At 42.4% G+C, this 13,462-nt stretch overlaps 1 protein-coding gene across 1 annotated transcript; it reads left to right on the top strand.

Annotated features, from left to right (window-relative positions):
* agfg1b (ArfGAP with FG repeats 1b) lies at positions 1-8,989 on the top strand. The gene is made up of 12 exons (XM_068340331.1): positions 1-464; positions 2,551-2,644; positions 2,873-2,988; positions 3,509-3,647; positions 3,760-3,916; positions 4,079-4,186; positions 5,368-5,506; positions 5,640-5,722; positions 5,822-5,914; positions 6,097-6,255; positions 6,493-6,587; positions 7,572-8,989. The coding sequence occupies exons 1-12, from the start codon at positions 298-300 to the stop codon at positions 7,629-7,631; spliced, it is 1,410 nt and encodes a 469-aa protein (XP_068196432.1). The 5' UTR covers positions 1-297; the 3' UTR covers positions 7,632-8,989.
* The last annotated feature ends 4,473 nt before the right edge of the window (positions 8,990-13,462 follow it).

The raw sequence follows: 13,462 nt of genomic DNA, 5'->3' as shown, positions 1-13,462 counted from the left end.
ATGTTCTTACATGAAGTGTTATTTTACATCACACACGCTATGCGGTTGTGCCACTACTGTGCGGCGCCACCACTGACCAGTAGATGGCGCTGTTCCTCACTGAGCCTATATTCCGGTCGGAGTTCCTTGTAGAAGAAGTAGTTTGTCAGTCGCCCAGTCTCCGTGCTAGACATCAGTAAGGTGTGTGCCCGGTTACTGCCTCCACACACGAGAAGGCTCTCCGCAGACACCCGCCCTGACCCCCGGGGTACTTACCCGCACGTCTCTCCCGGTGATACCCGTCCTCTGTGTTCGACCATGGCAACGAGCGCGAAGCGTAAGCAGGAGGAGACCCATCTGAAGATGCTCCGGGAAATGACTAGCCTGCCAGCGAATAGGAAATGCTTCGACTGCGACCAGCGCGGCCCGACCTATGTCAACATGACAGTGGGCTCCTTCGTCTGCACCACCTGCTCGGGCATCTTGTGAGTTTCTTTATGGTTTAAAGTTTCGTATTTGTAGTTTAAGTAAACGCGAGGCACCGCCGCCCACCGTGGGTTCGTGGGGTCCACTGACTCGGCGGTACCGTTAGCTTACAAGCTAGCGTTCCGTCCGGCCGGAACAGGTAAGGCTGGGGGACCGTTGTTCCTGTTTACACCTTCGATCTGCCCCAGAGCGATATTTACTATCAGGGTTGGAGACTTTACGTCACTTTTCTTTTTTTTTTTCCCCCATTGGGGGGTGGGTGGGGGGTGTCAAGGTTAGCATATCAGACATTAAGCTCACGTTCCTAACAGGCAAATATTTGAACATGGTGTTTCAAAACAGTACGTCACACAGAACCAGCTCTAGTTGAAGCTTATCTGGAAGTGACAACGCAGGTTACACACACACACACACACACACACACACACACACACACACACACACACACACACACACACACACACACACACACACACACACACACACCTTCATCCCTGGGAAGAGGGGTGGATCTGAATTTTACCAAGTAGGGCAGTGGGGCGTCCTCAGCTGCCGTCTTTGTGCAATCACTTCTAGTTCCCCAAAAAACTCTAAATATTATGCAATAATAACCAGGAATTAAGCAACGAAGCAGGTCTGTGTGAAAGGAAACATCCGCTTAGTTGCTCATATTTTCTCATTCTGCTTCCAGTAAGTTGCAGATGTTTTTACTTTGTCTGGGAAAGTTCAACTATTTCAACATGGAATAGTTTGCAGCCTTCGTCCTTTAACTGTCAGATAATCCATAAGTGTAAATCACACATTTTAAATGTCATATTTTACACTGATTACATGTATCGTAGGTAAAATTTGTTGAGATGGTTTTATTTTCTACAAAAAACCCCCAAAAACGCCACTCTTTGATGATGGAAACATGCCCTTGACATTTGCGTTCACATTTGCATCATAAAACATGATTTTCACTCATGTTTATACACTTAATGGATCACCGGATATGTGATACCTCTTGGTTGTTATTGCCTTAACCCTCAGTGGCATTCAGACGATGAGGATGATGATAATCCAGATCACCACAGCCTGAAATCTGTGTTTAGAAAACGAGATTAGTTTAATATGTGTGTGTGTGTGTGTGTGTGTGTGTGTGTGTGCGTGTGTCAGAACTGTGATTAAAATTCTGGTCAGAGGACGACCAAATTGTTGATTGTCAGCCGGTTTTGATTATTTTAACTTGAACATCCACAAACCTTTTAAGTCCCATCACCAGTGGCTGTACGTCTCTACGATGATGATGATGGTGTTGTCTTTTGATCTTGCCAGAATTTTCCACCAAATAGTTTCCCACATCTATTATCTAAAACAGATGTTTGGTGTTTTTTTGTCTGTTTTTGTTTTTACCAACAACGTGCTTGAATTGTCTGCTACCTTTGCAATAAAAAGCTCCAGAGTGGAGTTGCTTTAGGCATCCCAGTACCTCCTGGGAGTTCCTCATAAATACACCCTCAGATTTTATATTAGAAGCCACTTTGAAGAGATTCTACATTTTATCTTTCATGATTGTTTTTTCATGATTTGTTCCAGTGTCAGTTTTGAGGGTCAAAGGATAAATCCTGTTTGCACAAAACTGTACAATGAGCAGTAATTAAATAATGTGGTTTTGATTTGAGTCTAACACAAAATTATTGACCATGGATCGTTTAGTATTCAGTCACTGATGCTGTTCCACCATGTGGGTTAAAACTTAAAAAGGTGCTGATTGCTTTTCTCTCCCCGCCTTGAGGGAATTCCATGTCAATTCAAGCCAGGTCAGTCTCATTTAGCACCAAGTTATTCAGCACCTTCAGCAAGTTACATATTTTTTATAGCGGTTGTTGTTTTTTTTGTGCTTGTTTGTATATGACACCTGTCTGAAATGTTCATACATGCAGCCAGTTTCCGTCACCCAAACATGAAGCGGAAAGCAATGATTCACCACATCTGTGTCTCCAGTGTTTATTGACGTATTTCAGATAACGTGAACCACATTGTGTGCGTTGTGTGTCCTGCTTCTCTTGTTCTGGAGCTAACGTGTCCCTCCTCCACCCACAGGCGAGGACTGAACCCCCCACACAGAGTGAAGTCCATTTCTATGACCACATTCACACATCAGGAAATCGAGTTCCTACAGAAACACAGCAACGAGGTATCGTCCGCGCTTCGGCGCACGCGGCGGAACGTTCTGTTTGCTGTCACGGCTTTCTGCCGTCGACACTGATGTTTTATCTCGGCATATTTGTGAAACCGCTTAGTCAACTTTTTACTTGCTCTCCCCTCCCCCCCCACTTTTCCTTACATTCTCACCTCTCTCCTGGCTTTGCCGCCACCCTCGTTCTAATCCCCTCCTCACCCCCCTACCCCTCTCTCTGTGTAGGTCTGTAAACACATCTGGTTGGGCCTCTATGATGACAGGACATCGGTGGTTCCAGATTTCCGAGAACCCCAGAAAGTAAAAGAGTTTCTTCAAGAAAAATATGAAAAGAAACGATGGTAACAGCAACATTTATTTGTTAGTTATTAAAGTATTCCATATCAAGTTGACATTTGTGACCGTTTTAATTCACTGTCTTTATAAAATGTGTGTTTCAAGGGTAAATGATGCCCAATACTTTATAAAAATATAGTTAATGTGTATAAATACAGCAGAATGGCTACCGTTCAGTCCATCGTCTCTCCATTATTACATATCTACAGGTGTGTGTGTGTGTGTGTGTGTGTGTGTGTGTGTGTTCCAGCATGTATGTTTGTCTAACATATAGAGTGTAAACAGGAGTGGAGAATTTAATCAGGTTTCAGTGCTACAGAACGTTTAACTCTACAATTGCAGAACTTTTTAACGATCATCTATTGACAAGAACGTCACACATCATTTAGTGGCAAATGAAAACACCACAACATTGCCGTAGGCATATTTTGGGGTGGGAGCAAATTAAGAAATCCAGCTCAGTAACTTGGAGGAGGAGAATCAGACGACTGAAGGTGCGGTTATTATTCTTTCCTGAATACTCAGGTACGTTCCTCCAGACCAGGCGAGGGCAGTGAGCAGCGTCCAGGCCTCCATGTCCGGCTCGTCCGCTAGCAGCACTGGTAGCACCCCAGAAGTCCAACCCCTCAAGACCCTACAGCTCAACAAGACCCCACTACGCCAGGTAGCCCCATTTACAGTATTATCTGGACTATAAGGCGCACCTTCAACAAATGGTCCATTTTTTTACATTTTTTAATCCAACTGTCTTTTTTTCCCCCCTGGATTCCTCCCAGTCTCCAGGTCTAGCTCGTTCCCAGGCTCACGGCGCCGCTCAGGAGAAGAAGTTTGACCTGCTGTCGGACCTCGGTGGAGATATCTTCGCCGCGCCGCCCGCTCACGCTTCCAGCTCTGCAAACTTTGCCAACTTTGCACATTTTCCAAGCCAATCAGGTAAAATAGCTTCATTTCAAAGTCTCAAAACTTAAACCAGATTAATGCATGTTAAAAACGATGTTAGCACCTTTCAGTTTGTCTCCATTCCACGCACGACCCTGCCATTGTTTTATTTTCATTCATCGTCTGTTAATTTTTTTTCCTCATGTTCGACTGCAGCACCTCAAAGTAACTCAAACACCAACTTTGCCAACTTTGAGGCATTCGGAAACACTGCAATTCCATCCCATCTCAGCACATCACCCCCCTCAAAGTCCTTTTCTTCAGGTACCCCCCACCCCTCCCACCCCACAATTGTCTTTACTCCATCTTATTTGCACACACCATCACCTCTGCATTTGTCACGTGTTTTTATTTCTTGCTGTGTCCACTGGTTAATGACTTTTTAGACGCTCGCTGTTGCAGCAGCTGCTCAATTCCTGATGTGAACAAACTCTCTAGTGCAGGGGGTCAAACTCACCGAGGGCCACATCAGCATAACGTCTGTCCTCAAAGGGCCAGATGTAACTAATAAATGTAACTAAATGTAACTCAGTGTAATGTAACATAAATTAACTTATACTTATTGTTAAATAAATGAATTAATTACTTGTTCAAGTTACAAACTTTACAGTTGTGCAGAAAACATTTTTGTTTGTTTCTATTATAACATGAATCCTTTTAATTCATCAGGTTATGAAACCCACAGAACTCCATCAATCAAGGATCAAACTATCCGATGAATATAGAAAGTAACATCAAACATGAACCAATCCAATCAGAGACATCCCTCGACACCCCTGAATTCAAAATTTTACCCTGACCTACTTTCATAGATCAAAGCTCAGAGCAGTAGCTTTGATCTACGGTCTTACTCACACTGGCCTCCTCCCATCTTATCCAGTTCCTGGGTGTACAAAAGTTAAAATTTGACATTGACCTAGTTTTCTCAAGGTCAAGGTCATCATCTCATTTTCATCCCCTTTGCTGCCCGAGTTAATGTGCTTTTTCTTTCATCTTTCCATCTGCTATATTTGATGGACTAACGGATGGACAGACAGACACACAAACGCTGACAATTACAATACATCACCACACACTTCAAATCACACTTTTGACCTATGGATTTTTTTTAGACACTGCCTTTTTATGCTTTTGCAAGCCACATAAAATGATGTGTAGGGCCACATTTGGCCTTAAGTTTGACACGTGCTCTAGAGTAACAATTAGGTGAATGTTAGTGCTTTTTGTTACTAGCAGTTTTTTGGTACGTCTTTTCTATTGGGATCAAGTAGTTGAGTCAAAATGTCTCTGAAGTGATGTGAAGGGAGACATCCAGTGGACACGCAGCCCTAAACGTTAAATTATATTATGTTTCCTTAAAAAAACAAAACTTTTCCCTTGATTTATTTGTCTTTTTGTGATGTAAGTGTGAAACTTTTGAGGTTTTTTTTTTTTTTGGTCATCAGGGGGGGGTGTCCCCATTCCATCAAGCTCCGTCCCCTCCCAGGCCCACACAGGACGCAGCAGAGAGGATCGCTATGCTGCTCTAGCCGAGCTGGACAATGAACTCAGCACCTCAGTTTCCTCAGGCAGCAGTGTGCCAGGGTCAGCGACCGACACACACACACACACACACACACACACACACACACACACACACACACACACACACACACACACACACACACACACACACACACGCACGAAGAATATGCCTAATGGATGTTTTCTGTTACAGAAACATCTTCGGACCTGTTCTCGGCTCGTCGCCGGCGCAGAACCCACCCGTGCTTCCCAGCATGCAGCCTGGCTTTGGAGCAGGTAAACGTGAATCACGGCGACGCGTCACGTTTGAGAACATTTTCCACATTTAGAATCCGAGACTCATTTCTCAACGCGCCGCCTTTGTGTTTGATTTAGCCGTTCCATCCACAAATCCCTTTGTTGCCGCGGCCGTTGCCCCGGAGATGGCCATCAACCCTTTCCAGGCCAATGGCAGAGCTCCGGCTGCAGGTGTGTGTCTGTTTAAAGTTTAGCCTTTTTTTTTTTTGTAACTTAAACATTTGTGTTACTTTGACGTAGTCTGGTCCTGTTGCCGTGTAGATTTTTGATTTGCCAGTATGTAGAATTTACTCCTCCTTATGTGTGTGTCTGTGCGTGTGTGTGTGTGTGTACATATTGTGTGTGTCTTGTAGCCTCATTTGCTACTGGCTCTATGAGCATGCCTGCCGGCTTTGGGAACGCGTCTTCCTTCTGCCTGCCGACCAGTTTCAGTGGAAATTTCCAGCAGCCGTTCCCCGGCCAGGCCCCCATCCCTTACTCCCAGCCAGGGGCCTACCTCCCTCAGTCCAATGGTTAGTGGCCTCCAGCATCCCACAGTCTCCCTGCCCTGTTCTAGCTGTGCATTACCTCCCCCAAACCTTAACATGAATGGGTATTTGTTCCGGATGCCTCCTGTTCCTTTTATTATAATTCCAGCATAAATGAACTCATTATTTAGGTATTTTGCTATTTAACTTATTAATTATTGTATAAAATTGCTTTTTAAGAAAACGTACTGAACCTGTTGTAAAACCATTCCCCCCCCCCAGGCCCCGCATACCCAGTCTACGGTCAGACCAAGCCTTCCATGACGCCCTTTGGGCAGCCCATGGCCGGTCCCGGCATGTCCAATAATCCATTCATGGTAAGCATGCCCCCACCCCCGTGTTGTTACATTGGCTGCATTTTGTAAATTAGTGGATTAGTGCCAGAATAATACACCCACATGTAGCTGCTTTATTAAACACGTAGAGAACCTGCAGGTCGTGTTGGCGCAGCTGCTGACACGATCATTTCATTGCTGCAAGTAGGAACTAATGACTGCTCTCAGAAACAATTTCTACATGTTAAAAAATCAACTGGACTTTGTGTCATCTTGACAATCATCTGTGGTTCTCTCATGGAGAACAGAACAGCACATTATTTAATTTTAGCTGAGGGTTTTTATCTGGGTTTTTATCATGCTTTAACCCACCAATGTCCTCGTTTTGATATGGAGCCACTATCGTGATCGAGGTCTGAGTTTAACAGCATACAGGCAAACCTTGTTTTCCAACTGCAATTCATTCCGGAAGGCTCTTCGAATAGCGATTTGTTCGAATTCCAAGTACATTTTTTCCTGTTACAAATAATGTAAATGGTCTTATTCCGTTGCAAGACGCTAGAAAACTACTTTTTTTCAACATAATGTTATTTCATAATGTCATCTATACATCAAATTGTATAGTAATGAAACATATCAAAGAAATGTAAACGAAAGAAGCAAACATAAGAAAGAAAACCCCCCCAACGTAATCAGGTTAGCCTAAGATACGAGTTACCGTCGTCTTTTGTACAGAAGTTTACGGTACCGTAACTCGTACCAAAGGCAATGGAATGCATATTAAGTAAAAAATTATTGAATACAGTAAACTAAAATAAAAAGCACATTACTGTTACTTTTCTCTCGACTTTTCTTGCCTTTTCTCGCGCTTGGTGGCAAGAAAAAGGTGTTTGTAACGTCAGTCAAAGAAAAGAACAAATTTGTTCCAGAAGGGCCTCTGTTGTTATTTTTTAAGCTGTTGAATACAAACTTCTCACGGCAGAAATGTTTTTGTCCAGCTTCTTGAATCTTAATTCTTCCTTGCAGGCAGGAGCCCCCGCCGGATCATTCCCTGCAGGGGGTTCATCCACCAACCCTTTCCTGTAGCACATCTCCAAGTCGTCGCCACCAGGGGGCAGCATGCAGCACATATTTAAGCGTCATACAGTTAGAGGCAGTACTTTTTTTTTTTTTTTTAACTTTTTTTTTCTTTCATAAAAAGTTTACAACACTATGAAGGAAATACAATGGACTATATTGAAGACTAATGTACTGTTTGGACTATATACAATTCATTATATGCTTTTCTATTTTTTGTTTATGACTGTTAGCTCTGTGCATATCATCATTTGTAATCACAAATAAGTATGTGTTATGTATAACAAGGACTGAGTTACAAAGGGTTAATATAAACACACCCTGTGGAAAAAACCCCAATTACAGGCTATATAGATAAGGGTATATACTTTATAATTATTAACAGGTTCCTTCCAAATCAATGATCTGTATTTGTAGCAGTCATCACAATGCACACATTTCATATTTAAAAGGGATTTTCTTTTCTTTGTTTTTTGTACTGTTTTAGCAAATTTATCTCTGTACCGGCATTAAGGTGAAAAATGTAATTTATTAACATGCAAATCTAGATCCAAGTTGGCCACAACCAAAGCAATCAGACGCCCATTTATTTAAATTTGAGTAACATCGCAAGCAGATGGATGGGACACTGCATTGATCCCGGACTAGAAGATGGCTTTTCATTGGTTGCCGGTATCTGAGAATGTGGAGAGAAAAAAAAGAACAGGAGCTCAATTTCTGATCTAAACTATGGAGCAGCTTCTTCTTCAGATGTTTTAGTCACCCAGGAAAAGGTCCAGGCGTGTCTGCTGGAGCACAAGTAGCGGATAAAGCAAAAAAAGAGGAATATTTCCGGATTTTTAATCTACTTTAGCCAATCCCTAACAACTTTAAAAAAGTCACTTTTATTTACCTCCCCTGTCGCTAAGACAACATATTTTATGAATTTTGTTGAACAAAAGAACAGCTGGGAAAGAAAGGTTCAGGATTACGGGTGTGGCCCAAATTGGGTTACCTAAGAGAAGCTAATAACTTACTAGGAACTTTTTTTTGCCTCGTCTTGACGAGGCAAAAAGACTTGGAACTAGAATGTATGAGGTGGATTATGTTGTATTCACCACACAGCCTGGACATCTGTCTGCTTTGCTCTTTTAATAGAACAGATTTTGGGACTGAAGAGCCGGACATTCCTTCAGTTTCCAATAAAACACGAGAAGACGTTCAGTTAGGGATTTATTCCGTTACTGGATCAGCGTGGGTCTCTGATGCGCCACCAGTGGCAAACAATGGATTTAACAGTGTGTTTTATTGTCTTTTCAAGAATAGGTAAGTCAATGTGTACATATATAAATATATGTATAAATAAATTAAAAGATTTTTAACTACAATTTTGGCTTGAATGACTTTATTATTATTATGGACACTTCCTACATGTTCATGTAACTGCTAGTGGTGGTGATTTTTTTCTGGGATAGGTTCCAGCAACCCCTGTGACCCACAATATTGGAAGAAGCAGATAAGGAGATGAATGTAGTTCAGTGTGATCATTAGAGTCACTGAATGTTCTTGTTTGGAGCTGGACTGTGGTGTGATTTAAAAGTTGAATGAAATCTAAACCTTTTAATTTTAGGAACTCTTAATCAGATTGCTCTACATTTCAGGTAGCTTCATTAAATGCAGGCACACGAATATTATGTAATATGTGAAATATCAAGTATTGGAGTTTTTTTTTTTTTGGGTTGGGGTTAAGAAGGCAAACCAGAGCACCTGGAGAAAACCTTGTCTTTACATTCATGTTTTGGGTGGACTATAGGGCCGCTTTTTGTGTTTTGCTGCTTGAAATGTGCCCCCAGAAGGACAACAGGAAGTCACGGCCGTGGATTTGAAAAATCAATTGCATATTAATTATAAAGCAGCTTCATGAGAGTTTTTTTAACAGGAATTTCATTGGTTAAAATACGATGTGATCCATTTTAATGACAGCTTTTCTGATTTTGTTGAAATGACTTTCTTATAGCTGTTTCGGAAGGAACTTTGTGGAATCGTTAGTTCACCAAACAAACAACAAGAAAACAGCTCCATTACATCAACTTTACCAGTAGAAAAATGTTATACAAGCTCTTTTAAAATTAATAGTTTAGTTTTTACATTCCTTTTAGATGATTTGGGGGTTTTTTTTGCTTCTTCTGTGACATTCCTGTAATCAAACCCACAGCTCAGGATAAATTTGGTTCCGTACCAGCTCATCTTTTTTGGAGTTGTCCATCTAAACATGTTAAATCTAATCTAAAATCTACAAATGGTGTGGGGGAAAAAAGTGTGAATAGCTGAACCCAGGATTAGCAATTCCTGATGACTTTAAATCATGCTGTGTCGCCATCTAGTGGTGGATTAGTTTTACTGGTTATTTACTGATCAGCGTTACATCATGGATGTCAAACATGTAAAACAAGCAAATAATTTGACAGAGTAATTTTGCTCTGTATTGGTTATCTGAAATTGACTAAGTCAGTCAGTTGTAAGTTAGTTAGTTAGTTAGTTAGATCACCCATCCATTCTTAACAGCTTCATCCACTTTGCGGGTCACGGGGGTTGCTGGAGCAGGCAATAGGTGTGGGTACAATCGAAACGTAATGCCAGGAGCCACATGAAAGACGAACAACCACTCACGCACACAATCACGCCAATGGACAGTTTGGAACCATTCAATTGACATAAATTCCATATTTTTGGAGGTGGGAAGAAGCCGGAGGACCCGGAGAGAACCCACGCAGACACAGGGACAACACAAACACTCTGCACAGAAAGAACTCCGACACAGAACCTTCTGGCTGTGCCCCTGTACCGCCTGTAAACAAACACAAAGTATGAAACCAAATCACGGGATGGGGAACAGTTAGCGAAACTGTCCCAAAATATCATGTAAAAATGGCAAAACATTCATCCATCCATCTACCCACCCACCCGTGTCACCCTTAATTATTTATTCTATCTTACAAATTGGAATTGGGACTGAATTAGGACTTTGGAACTCACCTTGAACTTTTGTGTAGATTGCCCAAGCCTCGTCACTGCTTCTGGATTACTTATTTTCACAGGACTGAGCAGTCATTCAGTCTGTTCAGTCGAACTCCTGCACAGTTTAATGCAGTGCTGCAAGACTTCATCACCAAGAATCGCTTTGATGTCATCTGGGGAAACGACCAATAATGTAGTTGTCAGCAGAATATTCATAAGAATCTCAATACTATTATTAACAAAATAAACAAGGTGATTTTTCTGTTCAGGTGTACCGCAGCCAGAAAAAAGTTTTAAAAATCCCTTTAACAGGTTAAACCAAAAACAAACTTAGATAAGAAGTGTGTGTTTATTTCAACTCACCCTGCATCTGTCTGTCACGCAAGAACTCCTCATGAGTTGCCCTTTTCTCCCCTGGCCTTGAAAACCTGTCCATTCTTCTGAAAGATATCACCCACCACCGCCAGATCACCTGGAGAGGACATTGAACAGATGTTTAAACAGTTGCACTTTTTCTTTTCTTTTTTTTCTGTTAATCCTTTAAAGTAAAAAAATTCCTAGAGCTTAATAAAAAACTAAGTTAGTTAGCTAGCTAGCTAGTTAAAATCATCCACATTTACCATTGTCTTGTTGACAATAACCGTATAAAAATTCCGGGTATAATGACCCTGTCCACTCATTTCAAACAATGTCTCGTTTGTGTAAGTACTCATATTGCCGGTCGTTACTACTGTTATAGAAGTAGAAAGTAGTGGTCTTGCATATATATTTATAGAATCTGATTGTAGAATCTACATGAAAGGCGTCATGGTCTAGAATCTTAACTTTTGATGTTGCCATTTGATGTCAACAAGTGCAGCAATGAGTTCTAAGTACTAGCAGGAGATCAAAGCCACAGTGATGCTAATCGCTACTGATCCCTTCGTTGGTTTGTGGGGACCTTTGGAAGACAAATTACCATTCACGCGCGCACACACACACACACACCTACTGCCAATTTTGACATGACCAATTCACCTATATTACAAGTTTGTGGAGGTGGGTGCTACCCACTGTTCCTGTCGCCCAATTATAGATTGAAATTTGCTAAATTGTGAAAATGATCTACTCTTTTGATCAACAGTTTACTCTCTTGTTTACTCTCCTTGTGCTTTGATCTACAGTCTTTGTTCGGGCACGAAGGAGGACCTCAGCCTCTCTGTGGAGGCGCTGTGTGACAGCAGTCTGCCGCTGAAGGTGCTTCTCTGCTGGGAGGGGGTGGTGTGTAGGGGGTGGCTGGTGTTGTTCATGATGGCCTTAACTTTAGACATGGTCCTGCTCTCCAGGAGTGTCTCCACAGAGTCCAGGCTCAGCCCGACTACTGAGCCCGCTCTGCGGATGAGTCTGTTAAGACGGTCTACCTCTCTTTTCCTGGTGCCGCCACACCAACACACAATGGTGTATGACAGCACACTGGAAACTACTAATTATAATTATAACTAATTATAGCATAGAAGATAGCAAAAGGATGTTATGCTGCTTCTTGAGCTTCCTCTTGTAGCAGCATCAAATCTTTGATGGTCATTTGCTTCTCCAAATCCATAGCGTAAATCACCTTTGTTGCTTTATTACATCCTGCTTAAAAGCAGTCATGTACAGTATTGTAATTGTCAGCGTTCGTTCTTTCGTCCGTCCGTAGTCTTCTTTTCCTTTTGGATTTTCCCTTCAGGGGTCGCCACAGCGAATCAATTGCCTCCATACTGTCTTCTGCTTCCTCTTCACTCACACCAACTACCTTCATGTCCTCTTTCACTACATCCATAAACCTCCTCTTTGGTCTTCCTCTAGGCCTCCTGCCTGGCAGTTCAAAACTCAGCATCCTTCTACCAATATATTCACTATCTCTCCTCTGGACATGTCCAAACCATCTCAGTCTGGCCTCTCTGACTTTATCTCCGAAACCTCTAACATGTGCTGTCCCTCTGATGTACTCATTCCTGATCCTATCCATCCTGGTCACTCCCAGAGAGAACCTCAGCATCTTCATCTCTGCTACCTCCAGCTCCTGTGTCCCGTACCTCAGTGACACTGTCTCTAGACCAAACAACATCGCTGGTCTCACCACAGTTTTGTACACCTTTCCTTTCATTTTAGCTGAAACTCTACTATCACACATCACACCTGACACTTTCCTCCACCCGTTCCATCCTGCCTGGACACGCTTCTTCACCTCTTTTCCACACTCTCCATTGCTCTGGACTGTTGACCCTAAGTACTTAAAATCCTCCACCTTCTTGATCTCTTCTCCCTGTAACCTCACTCTTCCACTTGGGTCCCTCTCATTCACACACATGTACTCTGTCTTACTGTGACTAACCTTCATTTCTTTCCTCTCCAGGACAAACCTCCACCTCTCTAGCTTCTCCTCTACCTGTTCCCTGCTCTCACTGCAGATCACAATGTCATCTGCAAACATCTTAGTCCATGGAGATTCCTGTCTAACCTCGTCTGTCAGCCTGTCCATCACCATAGCGAACAAGAAGGGGCTCAGAGCTGATCCCTGATGCAGTCCCACCTCCACCTTGAACTCCTCTGTCACACCTACAGCACACCTCACCACTGTTTTACAGTCCTCATACATGTCCTGCACCGCTCTAACATACTTCTCTGCCACTCCAGACTTCCTCATACAATACCACAGTTCCTCTCTGGGCACCCTGTCGTAAGCTTTCTCCAGATCTACAAAAACACAATGCATCTCCATTTGGCCTTCTCTGTACTTCTCTATCAACATCCTCAAAGCAAATACTGCATCTGTAGTACTCTGTTTTGGCATGAAACCATACTGTTGCTCACAAATGTTC

Source organism: Antennarius striatus, chromosome 18, assembly GCF_040054535.1.
Source record: "Antennarius striatus isolate MH-2024 chromosome 18, ASM4005453v1, whole genome shotgun sequence".
NCBI lineage: Eukaryota > Metazoa > Chordata > Actinopteri > Lophiiformes > Antennariidae > Antennarius > Antennarius striatus.
The sequence above is the reverse complement of the archived record's forward strand: the minus strand, read 5'-3'. Positions and strand labels throughout refer to the sequence as shown.

What these genes read in the sequence shown, in the direction of transcription:
- agfg1b (XM_068340331.1), top strand. Translation starts at nt 298, where the DNA reads ATGGCAACGAGCGCGAAGCGTAAGCAGGAGGAGACCCATCTGAAGATG. An exon ending in CTACCTCCCTCAGTCCAATG is followed by an intron (nt 6,256 to 6,492) that starts GTTAGTGGCCTC and finishes CCCCCCCCCCAG; the next exon opens with GCCCCGCATACCCAGTCTAC. An exon ending in TGTCCAATAATCCATTCATG is followed by an intron (nt 6,588 to 7,571) that starts GTAAGCATGCCC and finishes TCTTCCTTGCAG; the next exon opens with GCAGGAGCCCCCGCCGGATC.